General features: G+C 38.5%; 1 protein-coding gene across 1 annotated transcript in view; it reads right to left on the reverse strand.

Annotated features, from left to right (window-relative positions):
• Positions 1-691: 691 nt before the first annotated feature.
• Positions 692-14,736, reverse strand: part of LOC125681866 (von Willebrand factor D and EGF domain-containing protein-like) — a 45,242-nt gene continuing 31,197 nt past the window's right edge. The window contains exons 22-28 of the mRNA XM_056144438.1: positions 2,232-2,378; positions 1,913-2,020; positions 1,657-1,770; positions 1,475-1,537; positions 1,207-1,314; positions 948-1,061; positions 692-858 (exon numbers count right to left, since the gene is read on the reverse strand). Of these exons, the coding sequence (XP_056000413.1) occupies positions 788-858; positions 948-1,061; positions 1,207-1,314; positions 1,475-1,537; positions 1,657-1,770; positions 1,913-2,020; positions 2,232-2,378 (725 nt within the window). The 3' untranslated portion in view covers positions 692-787. The remainder of the gene's footprint in view (positions 859-947; positions 1,062-1,206; positions 1,315-1,474; positions 1,538-1,656; positions 1,771-1,912; positions 2,021-2,231; positions 2,379-14,736) is intronic.

A 14,736-nucleotide genomic window follows, 5' to 3' on the forward strand; every position in this document is an offset into this window, starting at 1 on the left:
GTAGAATTTTATTAACAACAAAAAAGAAAATATGAAATATTGTAGAAAATCATATCAGAATTTCAACCCCCATTTCATTTTATTCCCTTTTTAAAAACTTCAGAAAAACAGTGAAAATCTTTGTTTAGCAAAGGAAGATTATTTCATCAAACCTTTTAAACCTAAACTTAACCGTAAATAGCTTTAAAAGCATTTATTCTATGTACATCAATATTTTCATACATGTATATGTTATTCTATTGACGTTAAATTGTCAACACCACTACCTGACGTTATAATGTCAATGAACGTTTACTTTTTAATGTTACAACTGAAACATTCAAGACAAACTGTCTGAAGAGCTAGCTGCAAGGCGAAAGTACTAGCAGGAACTGATCGTGGATTAATTTGTGATCATTTTGGATTTTATTCTTTTGAATTATTTAACAACTGTGCCGATTTCTTCATTCATTTTTGATATATTATATATATAATTTGGCGCTCCATATTTCGATACGAGCGCCCTAACCACTAGCTAGGTTGCCATGTCTGGTTAATTATTTCCGTCAATTTCCCTTCATATAAAGTGTCGATGCCTTCAGTACATGAGAACTGCCCCCAAGACATCGAATGTTCAAAGTCAAGAGGACATTGAGCCTAGACTGACTGTAAACTAAAGTTTACCACTATATGTATGGTCTATAACAAAATATCGTAATATAAACTTATTTATTACAGAACGTGTTAAGAATGAACGGGACTATGGAATTGCAGCTTTAGGAATTTTCATGGTAAATGACGATGTCATTCACGCACTGGGTGTTGTCATGGGAGCAGATTGTGTTGTAATCTTCACGGCGTGTGTCGTGTCATTGTTACCTATAAATATATATTATAAAAGTGTATATTTAAAAAAATCTCCAAAACGTCATGTCAAGATGTGAAAATTGCTATATATAGTCCCATACAAAATTTGCAGAATTTCCTGCATGATGTCATGGCGAAATCCTGAAGATCTGGATCGGTACAAACAGTAGAGGGCAAGTGAACGCAGTCCGCCGTATCCTCGCATAGTGGAGAATCTACCAAAGATGACATGTTCATTTTAATTACAATATACAGTTTATATCATTCTTTTTAAAAAAAAAATTAATTTGGTTTTGGATATCAAACCCCATGAATAAGACTCAAAAGGCAGAATTTTTCTGTGTGTCTGTGATGGCTTACTGTAACAATATCCACAAGTACGCGCGCAGTTTGTCATGGCCCATGTTTGGAACACCCCCTCACAGGCATGTAAGTGGTTCCGGCAATCGCTACGCACGTCTTGACAATCTATTGCAAAGAAATTATATAGTGGTCTTTTACAATACAAAACATTGTAATATACACTTTTTATTACAGAAAGCTGTTAAGAATGAACTGATCTATGGAATTTCAATTTTGGGAATTTTCGTTGGAATTTTCATGGTAAATGACGATATCATTGACGCACTAGGTGTTGTTGTGGGAACAGATTGTGTCGTCATCTTCACGGGGTGTGTCGTGTCATTGTCACCTATAAATATATATATATATATATATATATATATATATATATATTATAAAAGTGTATATTTAAAAAAATCTCCAAAACGTCATGTCAAGATGTGGAAATTGCTATCTATAGTTCCATACAAAATCTGCAGAATTTCCTGCATGACGTCATGGCGAAGTCCTGAAGATCTGGATCTGTACAAACAGTAGAGGGCAGGTGAACGGAGTCCGCCGTATCCTCGCATAGTGGAGAATCTACCAAAGATGACATGTTAATTTTAAATACAAATACAGTTTGTATCATTATTCTTTTTTAAATTTTTGATGCGGTTTTGGATATCAAACCCTATGAATAAGACTCAAAAAGGCAGAATTTTGTGTATCTGTGATGTCATACTGTAACAATGTCCACAAGTACGCGCGCAGTTTGTCATGGCCCATGTTTGGAACACCCCCTCACAGGCATGTAAGTGGTTCCGGCAATCGCTACGCACATCTTGGCAATCTATCGCAAGGAAATTATATATAAAATATATAAATGTAAGAGTTTAGTACCTACAGTTTGCAAGCATGATACATGCAGGATCAAAATGTTCTGAATGTTTCATGTCTAAAGCAGGTAAGTTATAACCAATATATATAAATGAAAATAATTGTACTATAAATGAATAAAAATTGTTAAGAAGGTATATATTGTTGGCCTCATTACGTGATACCTGTACCAGAAGGCAACACAAACTGCGTAGTCGTCAGTTTAGAAACACTTTTTGTGGTTGATGCTTTGGCGGCTGATGTTATACCTGTTGTTGAAGCAGGTGTTGTTGAGATCGGGGCTGGTGTAGTTTTTTGGGTTGTCATAGAAACTGTAAGCATGGTAAAGACGATAAGATTCCCGATACGATTATATATATATATATATATATATATATATATATATATATATATATATATTTATTCACCAATCAAGGGGCATATTATACAAATTAACAATTAAACATTATAACTACATGATACAATTTACACATGTGTACCATGTACACATGTTAAAGGTTTCTACATTGACATAGGTATTGAATTTTCATCACAATACTGATTGGAAATGTACTGTACAATAAGTGTGCTATATGGGAAGTAAAGTAAAACAATATTATAAAATGTTGTCACAAACACAGAGGGTACCAAGGGACGGTGCCCGAGCCAAGTCGATCAGACTTGCAGTCTTGTACCCTAAGTGTTGAGACAGCTTATTTATAGTATACTTAAAATAAATAAATGATACCACAATATGTACACATGCATACCATATACAGATACACGTATTAAATATTCAAGACAGCTTACTTAGAGTATTGTATACAATTAAGTAGAACCACACAATAAAATATACAGATGTATACCATATATACATGTTAAGGGTTTCTACATTGACATTGGTCTTGAGTTGGCTTATATAATACTGATTGAAAATGCGCTGTACAACAAGGATGTTACATGGGTAGGAAAATAAAACAATATTATAAAATGTTGTCCCGAGTATGTATATATATTGAAAAACTTTACAAAGATGACATTTATCGTCGCTTTAGAGAAAATTTATGGAAGAAAAAATTAAATACTTATGTACTACACGGAATAAACAAAAGGGAACATTTTTGTCTTTAATAATTAATATCCTGTAAGACTTGTATGCAAAGAACGTGTTATAATAACTGATTATAACAATATTGATGTATTTACGATTAACTACTTACTGTAATATTTCTTGTTTGTATTCACTTAGGCCAGTAGTTGACTGCTTTGTGAACAAACATTTCTAAAATTCTGTTTCATTACTAATACCAAATATCTAATTGTACGCAGTCATATTTTAGGATGTGTCCACTAGGTCAGGTGAGAATTGTTCATTTTATTATTAGACTCTTACCTTTCTCAAATGTTTTTCGCGCAATATCAACTTTGACGTTTATAATACTTACTGTGATGTCATAGTACTTTCGTGTATGTAGTCGTGCGTTACGTTGCTATGAAAGATAAACACGACTGAAGAAGACCGGTAACACGGTCGAAATATTTCTACAAAGTGTTTAAAGTTTTTTCTATATATATATATATATATATATATATAGAGAGAGAGAGAGAGAGAGAGAGAGAGAGAGAGAGAGATTCTATCGATAAAAGCAGATATTCCAAAACTGAGATTTTGGAACGCAGTTCGCAGATCACTATTCGCAATTCAATAGTGACCTGCATTCTAGAACGCAGTTCGCAATTCAAATTTCTATATGCATAAAACAACATCAGACTGGAATTATAAGGATGGGGTGCCAGTTACCAACCCCAAACACTGTAAAGAAATGGTGATGGTAATCTCTCTAGTTACGGAGATCCGCTCCTCCAATTTTTATGTATAACGCATTACACTTAGTGAATAAACATCGGGTTCGGAATCATCGAAGACCCCTACCCCGGAGACTGAAATTTTGGGGGAATGGTAGTGGTGGTCCTCTCCCACCACTGTGAAGAAATGGTGATAGTACTCTCTCTAGTTATGGAGATCCGCTCCTCCAACTTTTTTTTAAATAACGCATTACACTTAGTGAATAAACATCGGGTTCGAAATCATCGAAGACGCCTACCCCAGGGACTGATATTTTAGGGGGAATGTATTAGTGGTCGACTCCCACCACTATGAAAAAATAGTGATGTTACTCTCTCTAGTTACAAAGATCCGCCCCTCTAATTTTTATGCATAATGCATTACACTTAGTGAATAAACATCGGGTTCGGTATCATCAAAGACCCTACCCCAGGGACTGAAAATTTGGGGGAAAGGTATAGGTCATCCACTCCCACCACTGTAAAGAAATGGTGATGGTACTCTCGCTTTTTAAGGAGATCCGCCCCTCTATTTTTTATGCACAATGCATAACACTTAGTGAATAGACATCGGGCTCGGAATCATCGAAGACCCCGGGGACTGAAATTTTGGGGGTATGGTATTAGTCATCCACTCCTACCACTGTAAAGAAATTGTGATGGTACTCTCTCTAGTTACAGAGATCCACTTCTCCAACTTTTTTTAATAACACATTACACTTAGTGAATAAACATCGGGTTTGAAATAATCGAAGACCCCTACCCCGGGAACTGTAATTTTGGGGGTAAGGTAATATGATTACGGTGTGACCGTTGGGGCGAGCGCAGCATATCTGAATACATTTTCAAAAAATTTATATTGAAAAGAAGGAAAACTGATCTGGTTCACTGTCAATACGTAGGATTACTGTCTTAATTGCTCTTCTCGCCAATGTAGGAACCAGTTTAGCGGGAAATGCAACGAGCGTGTTGTGACGTAGCCTGGTAGTTGTGACGTGACTGTTTACATTTCTTTAGAAAAAGAAAGGGGGAAGAATATGATTGTCATCCTTTCCTTTCAAATAAGAAAGGTTTGTAATACTTCAAAGATTTTTTTAATTATTATTTTACGAATCGAACCATCCGCCATTTTGTACGAGGGACTTCTGGGATTGGCGTCAAAAAAAAATTCTTGTTAGAGGTTGAGATTTAGCTCGGATTATTTCCCGCGTTCTAGTCATTAGAGCTCGCAGTACGAGCCAGCGCTCCCCCGCTGGCTCGCTATTAGTCGTCCACTGCCACCACTATGAAGAAATCGTGATGGTACTCTCTCTAGTTATTAAGATCCACCCCTCCATTTTTTATGCATAAAGCATTACACTAGGTGAATAAACATCGGGTTCGCAATCATCGAAGACCCCTACCCCAGGGACTGAAATTTTGGGGGTAAGGTATTAGTGGTCCACTCCCACCACTATGAAGAAATTGTGATGTTACTCTATCTAGTTACAAAAATCCGCCCCTCCAATTTTTATGCATAACACTTAGTGAATAAACATAGGGTTCGGAATCATCGAAGACCCCTACCCCAGGGAATGAAATTTTGCGGGAAGGCTATTAGTGGTCCTCTCCCAACACTATGAAAAAATGGTGATCTTACTCTCTCTAGTTACGGAGATCCGCCACTCCAATTTTTATGCATAACGCATTACACTTAGTGAATAAACATCGGGTTCGGTATCATCAAAGACCCTACCAGTGGTCTGAAAATTTGGAGGTAAGATAAAGGTCATCCACTCCCACCACTGTAAAGAAATGGTGATGGTACTCTCGCTTTCTAAGGAGATCCGCCCCTCTATTTTTTATGCATAATGCATTACACTAAGTGAATAGACATCGGGCTCGGAATAATCGAAGACGCGTACCCCGGGGACTGAAATTTTGGGGATATGGTCGTCCACTCCTACCACTGTAAAGAAATTGTGATGGTACTCTCTCTAGTTACAGAGATCCACTCCTCCAACTTTTTTTAATAACGCATTACACTTAGTGAATAAACATCGGAATCGAAATCATCGAAGACCCCTACCCAGGAGACTGAAATTTTGGGGGTAAGATATTAGTCATCCACTGCCACCACTATGAAGAAATTGTGATAGTACTCTCACTAGTTATGGAGATCCGCTCCTCCAACTTTTTTTTAATAACGCATTACACTTAGTGAATAAACATCGGTTCGAAATCATCGAAGACCCCTTACCCAGGGACTGGAATTTTGGGGGAAGGCTATTAGTAGTTGTCTCATACCACTGTGTAGAAATGGTGATGGTACTCTCTTAAGTTATGGAGATCCGCTACTCCAACGTTTTTAAATAATGCATAACACTAAGTGAATAAACATCGGGTTCGGAATTATCGAAGATCCCAACCCCAGGGACTGAAATTTTGGGGACGGGTATTAGTGGTCCTCTCCCACCACTGTGAAGAAATGGTGGTAGTACTCTCTTTAGTTATGGAGATCCGCTCCTCCAACTTTTTTTAATAACGCATTACACTTAGTGAATAAACATCGGGTTCGAAATCATCGAAGACCCCTACCCCGGGGACTGAAATTTAGGGGGTAAGGTATTAGTGGTCCTCTCCCACCACTGTGAAGAAATGGTGATGGTACTATAACTAGTTACGGAGATTGGCCCCTAATTTTTAAACACAACGGATTACACTAAGTGAATAAACATCGGGTTCGGTATCATCAAAGACCCCTACCCAGGGGACTGAAAATTTGGGGGAAAGGTATAGGTCATCCACTCCCACCACTGTAAAGAAATGGTGATGGTACTCTCGCTTTTTAAGGAGATCCGCCCCTCTATTTTTTATGCACAATGCATAACACTTAGTGAATAGACATCGGGCTCGGAATCATCGAAGACGCCTACCCCAGGGACTGAAATTTTGGGGGTATTGTATTAGTCATCCACTCCTACCACAGTAAAGAAATGGTGATGGTACTCTTTCTAGTTACGGAGATCTACTCCTCCAACTTTTTTTAATAATGCATTACACTTAGTGAATAAATATCGGTTCGAAATCATCGAAGACCCCTACCCCAGGAAATGAAATTTTGGAGGTATGATATCAGTCGTCCACTGCCACCACTATGAAGAAATGGTGATGGTACTCTCTCCAGTTATTGAGATCCGCCCCCTCATTTTTTATGCATAACGCATTACACTAAGTGAATAAACATCGGGTTCGGAATCAACGAAGACCCCTACCCCAGGGACTGATATTTTGGGGGTAAGATATTATTACCACTGTGAAGAAATGGTGATGGTACTCTCACTAGTTATGGAGATCCACTCCTCCAACTTTTTTTAATAATGCATTACACTTAGTGAATAAACATCGGTTCGAAATCATCGAAGACCCCTACCCCGGGGACTGGAATTTTGGGGGAAGGCTATTAGTAGTCGTCTCCTACCACTGTGAAGAAATGGTGATGATACTCTCTTAAGTTATGGAGATCCGCTCCTCCAACTTTTTTAAATAATGCATTACACTTAGTGAATAAACATCGGGTTCGGCATCATCGAAGACCCCAACCCCAGGGACTGAAATTTTGGGGACGGGTATTAGTGGTCCTCTCCCACCACTGTGCAGAAATGGTGATGTTACTCTCTCTAGTTACAAAGATCCGTCCCTCCAATTTTTATGCATAATGCATTACATTAAGCGAATAAACATAAAGTTCGAAATCATCGAAGACCCCTACCCCGGGGACTGGAATTTTGGGGGAAGGCTAATAGTAGTCGTCTCCTACCACTGTGAAGAAATGGTGATGCTACTCTCTTAAGTTATGGAGATCCGCTCCTCCAACTTTTTTAAATAATCATCGAAGACCCCAACCCCAGGGACTGAAATTTTGGGGACGGGTATTAGTGGTCCTCTCCCACCACTGTGAAGAAATGGTAATGTTACTCTCTCTAGTTACAAAGATCCGTCCCTCCAATTTTTATGCATAATGCATTACACTAAGTGAATAAACATCGGGTTCGGAATCATTGAAGACCCCTACCCCGGGGACTGAAATTTTGGGGGTATGGTATTAGTGGTCCTCTCCCACCACTATGAAAAAATGTGATGTTGCTCTCTCTAGTTACGGAGATTCGTCCCTCCAATTTTTATGCATAATGCATTACACTAAGTGAATAAACATCGGGTTCGTAATCATCGAAGACCCCTACCCCGGGAACTGAAATTTTGGGGGTAGGGTATTAAGAAGAAGTTAAAAATGTCTATTGTTCACACATTTAATAACTGACCATTTTGGCCCCACCCGGATACCAAAACCCCTACCCCTGGAATAATCAAATTCATAATTTTGGTAAAGGACTACCTGTTCTTCCTAAATATCTATTTACTTTCAATTTAGTATAAATAGCATTAAAGAAGATGTAATTTAAGTGTTTTACACATAAACACTATATAACAAGTTTGGCCCCACCCTGGGGTCAGAACCCCTACCCTGGGGATCATGAAATTTACAATTTTGGTAGAGGCCTTCCTCTACATCGCTATGCATTTAGTATTTCTTACATGTGTGTGGTTCTTGAGAAGATTTTTGAAAAATTGTCATTTTTTGCCCCGCCCCTAGGACCCCAGGGGTGCTGGAGTCCTGAAACTTACAATTTATGTCCCCCTTGTCCCAATGATGCTTCATATCAAATTTGAAAAGAATCGGACCCGTAGTTATTAAGAAGAAGTATAAAATGTTCAATTGTTAACGCACGACGGACGAAAACCAATTGCAATAGGTCACCTGAGTTTACTCAGGTAACCTAAAAAGTGAAGATGATGAACAATCTTATAATGATTACACAATTTAGAGTAGGGTAAACACGGATCCTTGTTAAAGTAGATATGAGTGGTGGTAACAGTTGTGCCATTATTTTTGTATGGGGGAGTCTTAATTCAATGAGAAACAATTTCTCGGAATTAGTAAAAGATAAACCATTTGAATGTTTTACATATTATTAAACATGCAATTTTTAAAACCATTATAAGAACACATGGAAATAAGTCACACAGTTTGAACGCAATCACACAAGTTCACTCTTCTTTTTAGGGGTTCCGGGGTTTTGAAGGCTCGTTGACCTCATTGTGAAAGACATTACTTTGATTTCTAGTGGCTGTCAGTCATTTATCCAGGGTCCTAACTGTCCGCATTTGTAACAGGGTACATGGGGAAATCTAGCGATCAATGCTCCATTTCACTACAGATGTACCAGAGGTTGTTATTTTTCGATGCTGTGAGTTTGGTTGGATCTAGTTCTTCTACTTTTTTTTTTCAAGGATAGCCATGTGGTTGGTGACCTTCTGTTCAATTCAATGATTCTGTTGCCAATGCTAAGGTGATATTGATAATGAGAAACTCTTCTTTTTTTCTTTGGGTCTTGAGGGTATTGCCAGCTCTCTCTCCATGCTAGTTCGGGGAATAAATAGATTTCTGACAGGGCAATGCATGGTCTGAACCATTTTCACCTGTTTATCTATGCGGTCTTCTTGCTTCTGAGTATCTAATGTCAGCTATGCAGACCTCTCATACGTTAGATGCTCAAATGCTATCTGACGTATTTCATACCGATTGTTAGACCGTTCTTGACACACTGATTTTGACTATGGATAACTCCTTTTACCGGATCAGGATATAGGGCTCTAAGTGGGTGTGACCGGTCGTCAGGGGATGCTTACTCCTCCTAGGCACCTGATCCCACCTCTGGTGGGTCCAGGGGTCTGTGTTTGCCCAACTATCTATTTTGTATTGCTTATAGGAGTTATGCGATTGATCATTGTTCGTTAAATTCGCCTTTCATGTATTAGGCTGTAATAACCCATTAGGATAATCTTGTGGAGACTGTCTCGTTAAACACGCTTTTTATACTTTTTACAAAGCCTCATTTTTTTCTTTCCTCCCCCCCCCCTTTGGATGGCTCCGGCTATGGCACTACCAATCATTGGGAGGAGAATGGTGAATAGTCCGTGTCCTTTCTGACGTCTGACCCCGCGATGATACTTCATCGTAACACGACTTTTCTATTCAATACACTTTTCGGAAATGAGGTTTCAGTAGTATTCTACCATTTAAAAAGGGCATAACGGTACCCAGAGAGGTCATGATGTGAATGTTGATGGTATCGAAATGTTTTTTACTCAGTTTCAAATATTCGGTCCTGATGGGTTCCCATTTGGCTTGTTGTCCGTCCACCAGGTGAAACATACAAGGAACCACCCTTAATAATTTCAATTCGTTGGATCCCACTACCTGAGAATTCACGACATCGCAATACACGTACATGGACTTCAGAGTTTCGTAGACATCTGTGGTATTGTTCCCCATGTAAGTCACGTTGATCCATTTGGTTAGGGTTTCGTTCGGAAGGATGAGTTTCTGACTATCCATACCAAGCTTGTAAGCTAAGGATGTGGGGAAACGAACGCACAAGGGTTTTTTTTTCTGAGTGTTTTCCCTTTAAACTGATACATGATTCGCTCGTATTTTTCGAAATAAACTAATTTCATGAAACTCTCTTCTTTGGGGTTACCCATCGTTTTCCATATCTTTTTCATACTTCTTTTCAGTCCTTCGTTGATTTCGTCGATTAAAGCCGCGGAATGAACGTAAGCTCCGGATCTAAAGTGAATTCGGACGATAGCCATCTTGCTATCGATGAGCTGAGCCCAGGGGGAATTGGGCCATTCGACCAGTACGGGGCACTGTCTCAAAGGATGCAGCTTGACTTTTTCCAGTCGAAATCGTCCCCATTTGAAAATATCCGGATTTTTGACGTGGGGAAGGAAATCTTCTGGGACGAGGATATCGAAATAAGCCTCTTCCACTGTGATGTTTTTCAAGGCATTGGGAAACATCATTTCGGTTAAACCGACTTCCCAATCCCCGTCCGTCAAATCCAGGGATTGGGGTAATAAGATTTTAAACTGAGCTGACGTATTGTTCGGATTCCTTAGACCCATCACTGGGGAGCGTAAAATAAAACCCTTCACGTTGAGCCATGATGACTCAAATGATAAAAATGACCAACTCCCGTCTCTTCATACTGGTGCACATCTTGTAAAGTATTATGTGAGTTCGCTTCGTAATACCCATGTTATAAAAAATAACACATTTTCGTAGGTTTACAATTTTATTTATTGCATATTTCAGATACAAAATGCCATTTCATGTAGCTTTTTCCTTCAAGTAGATGCAGGTCAATATTTGAATGAATTAAGTTTTTAAAGACAGTGTTTATTTATGGGTTTCTCGTTATACAGAAATGTGATTCTGTCGCATCGGTTAGTCTTCCTCTTCTCGTCTTCCTCCTCATCTTCCTCCTCCTCATCTTCATCATTGTCGTACTTATCTAGGTAAGATTCAAGTAAATATTTGTTTTTGCGAAGAGCCATCTTAATGGATTTCTTTAATCCATGATTGTCGGATACAAATTCATCGGTGGCGTCTGTCACCTGTTCGTGCGTTTTGTTTTCTTGCAACTGATACTGATCGTAAAGGAACCGCTCATACAATTTTCTAAACTGTTGTTAAGTTTCTCCTTTGGTCTTTTCGTCTGCTTTCTTACTAGCTTTCTTTTCTGACATATTTTGGTTCAAGTATTTCTCGTATCTCTTCTGCCACTCTCCGGCAATGTGTTTTCGCGCTTTATGTGCCATTTGGCAAAAGACGATATTGTCTTCCTCTGCGTCACTGTCAGTATCACTCTGTGTTGGAGATACATCACTCATGTCAATATCCTCTTCCTCATCGCTGTCCACGTGTTTTAGTCTTTTATGAAGCATCATGGCATCTTTGCGGGAAAATAAAGCATGACACTCTGAGCACTCAATCATGTTAATTGCTCAAATGCACAAAAGTGAATGAATAATTCCTGGCTTTTAGGTTCTTTATATACTTCCGCCACCATCACCACGCAATTACTGGTCGCATTGCTCAATGGTAGAGCGTTCGCTTCCTAACCGGAAGCTCATGAATTTGAATCCCCTTCATGCCATGGCAGCGCCAACCTAAGACGTATACATTGATAGTGATTGGTCCTCCAAATGCACTGCATTTACGGGTCTTTCGGAAGGCCCTATATGGCGGTAGGCGTTTGCACGCTAAAGAGCCCTCACTGCTAGGGGTAATAACCACTAAGCATAGGACTTCATCCACAAGTGGTGTATATAAGGGTGAAAATTTCTCGCGAAACATGAAATAACCAGTCAACTACTACCATCCACACTTTCGTTAACATCACACACTCTACCTACACTTTCGTTAACACCACATACCACAACCCTTATTTTCATTAACACCACATACCACCACTTATACACCACGTACCACCATCCACATTTCCATAAACACCATTTACACACAGCTAATGGCACATCAGATGCTAACACTTGAGTTTTTAACACCGTGTTTTTTTTCTACACCAATCACACCACTACCTATACAGGTCTGAGAATTGATAGTTTACATAACAATATTAATGAAAGAGATAGATCTATCGTTATTAGTTTGCATGTATCCCCATCATACTACCACGCACATTTCCATTAACACCACCATACTACCATTCACATTTCCATTAACACCACCTATACACCACATACCACCACCTATACACCACTCAAACACCACATACCATCACCTATACACCCCATACCACCACCTGTACACCACTACTGGCACACCAGATGCCATCACTTGCATCTTCTTTAACATAACTCACAACACTACCTATATAGTTTTGCATTTCTTAGCATAACAATATTAATGAAAGAGATTGATCTACCGTTTTTAGTTTGCATGTGTCACCACCATACTATCACTCACATTTCCATTAACACCACATACCACCACCTATACACCACATACTACCACTCATACACCACCTACCACCTCCTATACACCCCATACCACCAACTGTACACCACTACTGACACACCACATGCCATCACTTACATCTTCTTTAACATAACTCATACCACTACTCATATAGGTCCGAAGTTATGCATTTCTTTGCATCAGAATATTAATGAAAGAGATTGATCTACCGTTATTAGTTTGCGTGTGTCACCACCATACTACCACCCACATTTTATTAACACCACATATCACCACTTATACACCACATACCACCACCTATACACCCCCATACCACCACTTGTACACCACACACTACCACTTATACGCTAAATAACACCCACTCCCCACTGTCGGCACACCAGTTCCCATGATTTACGGTTTCTTTAACACTACTCACACTATTACCTATAATTATAGGTCCTTAATTTTGCATTTCTTTCCATAATATTAATTAAAGAGATTGATTTAGCGTTATTAGTTTGCATGTTTCACCACCATAACACCGCTCACATTTTCGTTAACACCATATATTACCACCCAAATTTTCATTAACACCATATACCACCAATTATGTACCACCACCTATACACCACATAAAACCCCTCACATTCTCATGACCACTACTACTGGCACCGCAGTTGCCACCACTCCTATTTACTTTAACAAGGATCCGTCTTTACCCTACTCTAAATTGTGTAATCATTATAAGATTGTTCATTATCTTCACTTTTTCATGAAAAATTATGAGACTTCCTATATTAAAAAAGATAGTTGATATAGTAAAAACCCAGATCTATAGATAGCAAGTGTTACGATAAAGGGAAGTTTAAAATGCATCTAATGTAGGATACTCTTTTTCATTTTCAAGAGTATGCTAGAAATAATCAGATACGGAAAGGGGGGTTCTTTATGTGTCTGTCCTAAATATTCCTTTTGTAATAGGAATATAAATATATACACTTTATGCACCACCATACACCGTATATCGTTACTCCTTTACACTCTGCTCGCAATAATTATGTAAATTAGATTTTCTTACAACGTAGTGATGATCGGGATCGGGAGAAAATAGAGGGGCGATTTCAAGATCACAATATGAATTATGACCTTCGCGTAAACCATATATAAAAATGTTGAGTGATTTGATACGAAATTGAAATAATATAATATTTGACCAGCATTTGACAAGAAAAATTTTCTCGTATACGGCTTATCACTTGATAACGGCAGTCAATAACGACAACAAATAGACATTAACCATGTTAACTATAAGATGTACGTCGTGACGTACTTTTTCGTTGTGATCTCATAGGGTGTGAAGTGCACAGAGATATGGGCCTATTTATTTGTTTTTATATACTATCAAACTGTTCTGCTATATCCATAATAGAGTTTATGTCCAAAGTACTTTTAGAGTAAAAATGAATAATTTTTAAATATGTAGCGTAAAGCTATATGGGATCTGGGTTAGAATACAGTAGTACGACATAAATGAGTTCGCAAAATGGCCGACGTTGTAAACTCTCGCATGCGTCCTGCGTATTACAGAATGAGATACACGATACATTCGTTGTTATCCTGAATAAAAAAGTGTTCCCGGTATTTTTGTAGTTATTTTCTACTTTCGTTTCATTGAGTTTTTGAATTATCCCCCTTTGTTAAACAAATATCGTCTGCATAGCAAAATGGCACCGCACGGCAAGGAATTGACAAGAGAGCAGAAAGATATCATTGTACATATGTCAAATGATGGATTTTCGAGTTATAAAATTGAGGAAATAACAGGGATAAACGGCAGAACAGTTCAGAAATTTCTGAAGCGTGTGAAAGAAAGGGGCAACATAGAAAACTTACCTCGAGGTGGAAGCAGGAGAAAAACGACACCGCGTAATGACAGAATCCTCTTTCGTAGCATAAAAAACAACCGGCGTCAGACT

This window comes from Ostrea edulis, chromosome 1 (assembly GCF_947568905.1).
Source record: "Ostrea edulis chromosome 1, xbOstEdul1.1, whole genome shotgun sequence".
Lineage (NCBI taxonomy): Eukaryota > Metazoa > Mollusca > Bivalvia > Ostreida > Ostreidae > Ostrea > Ostrea edulis.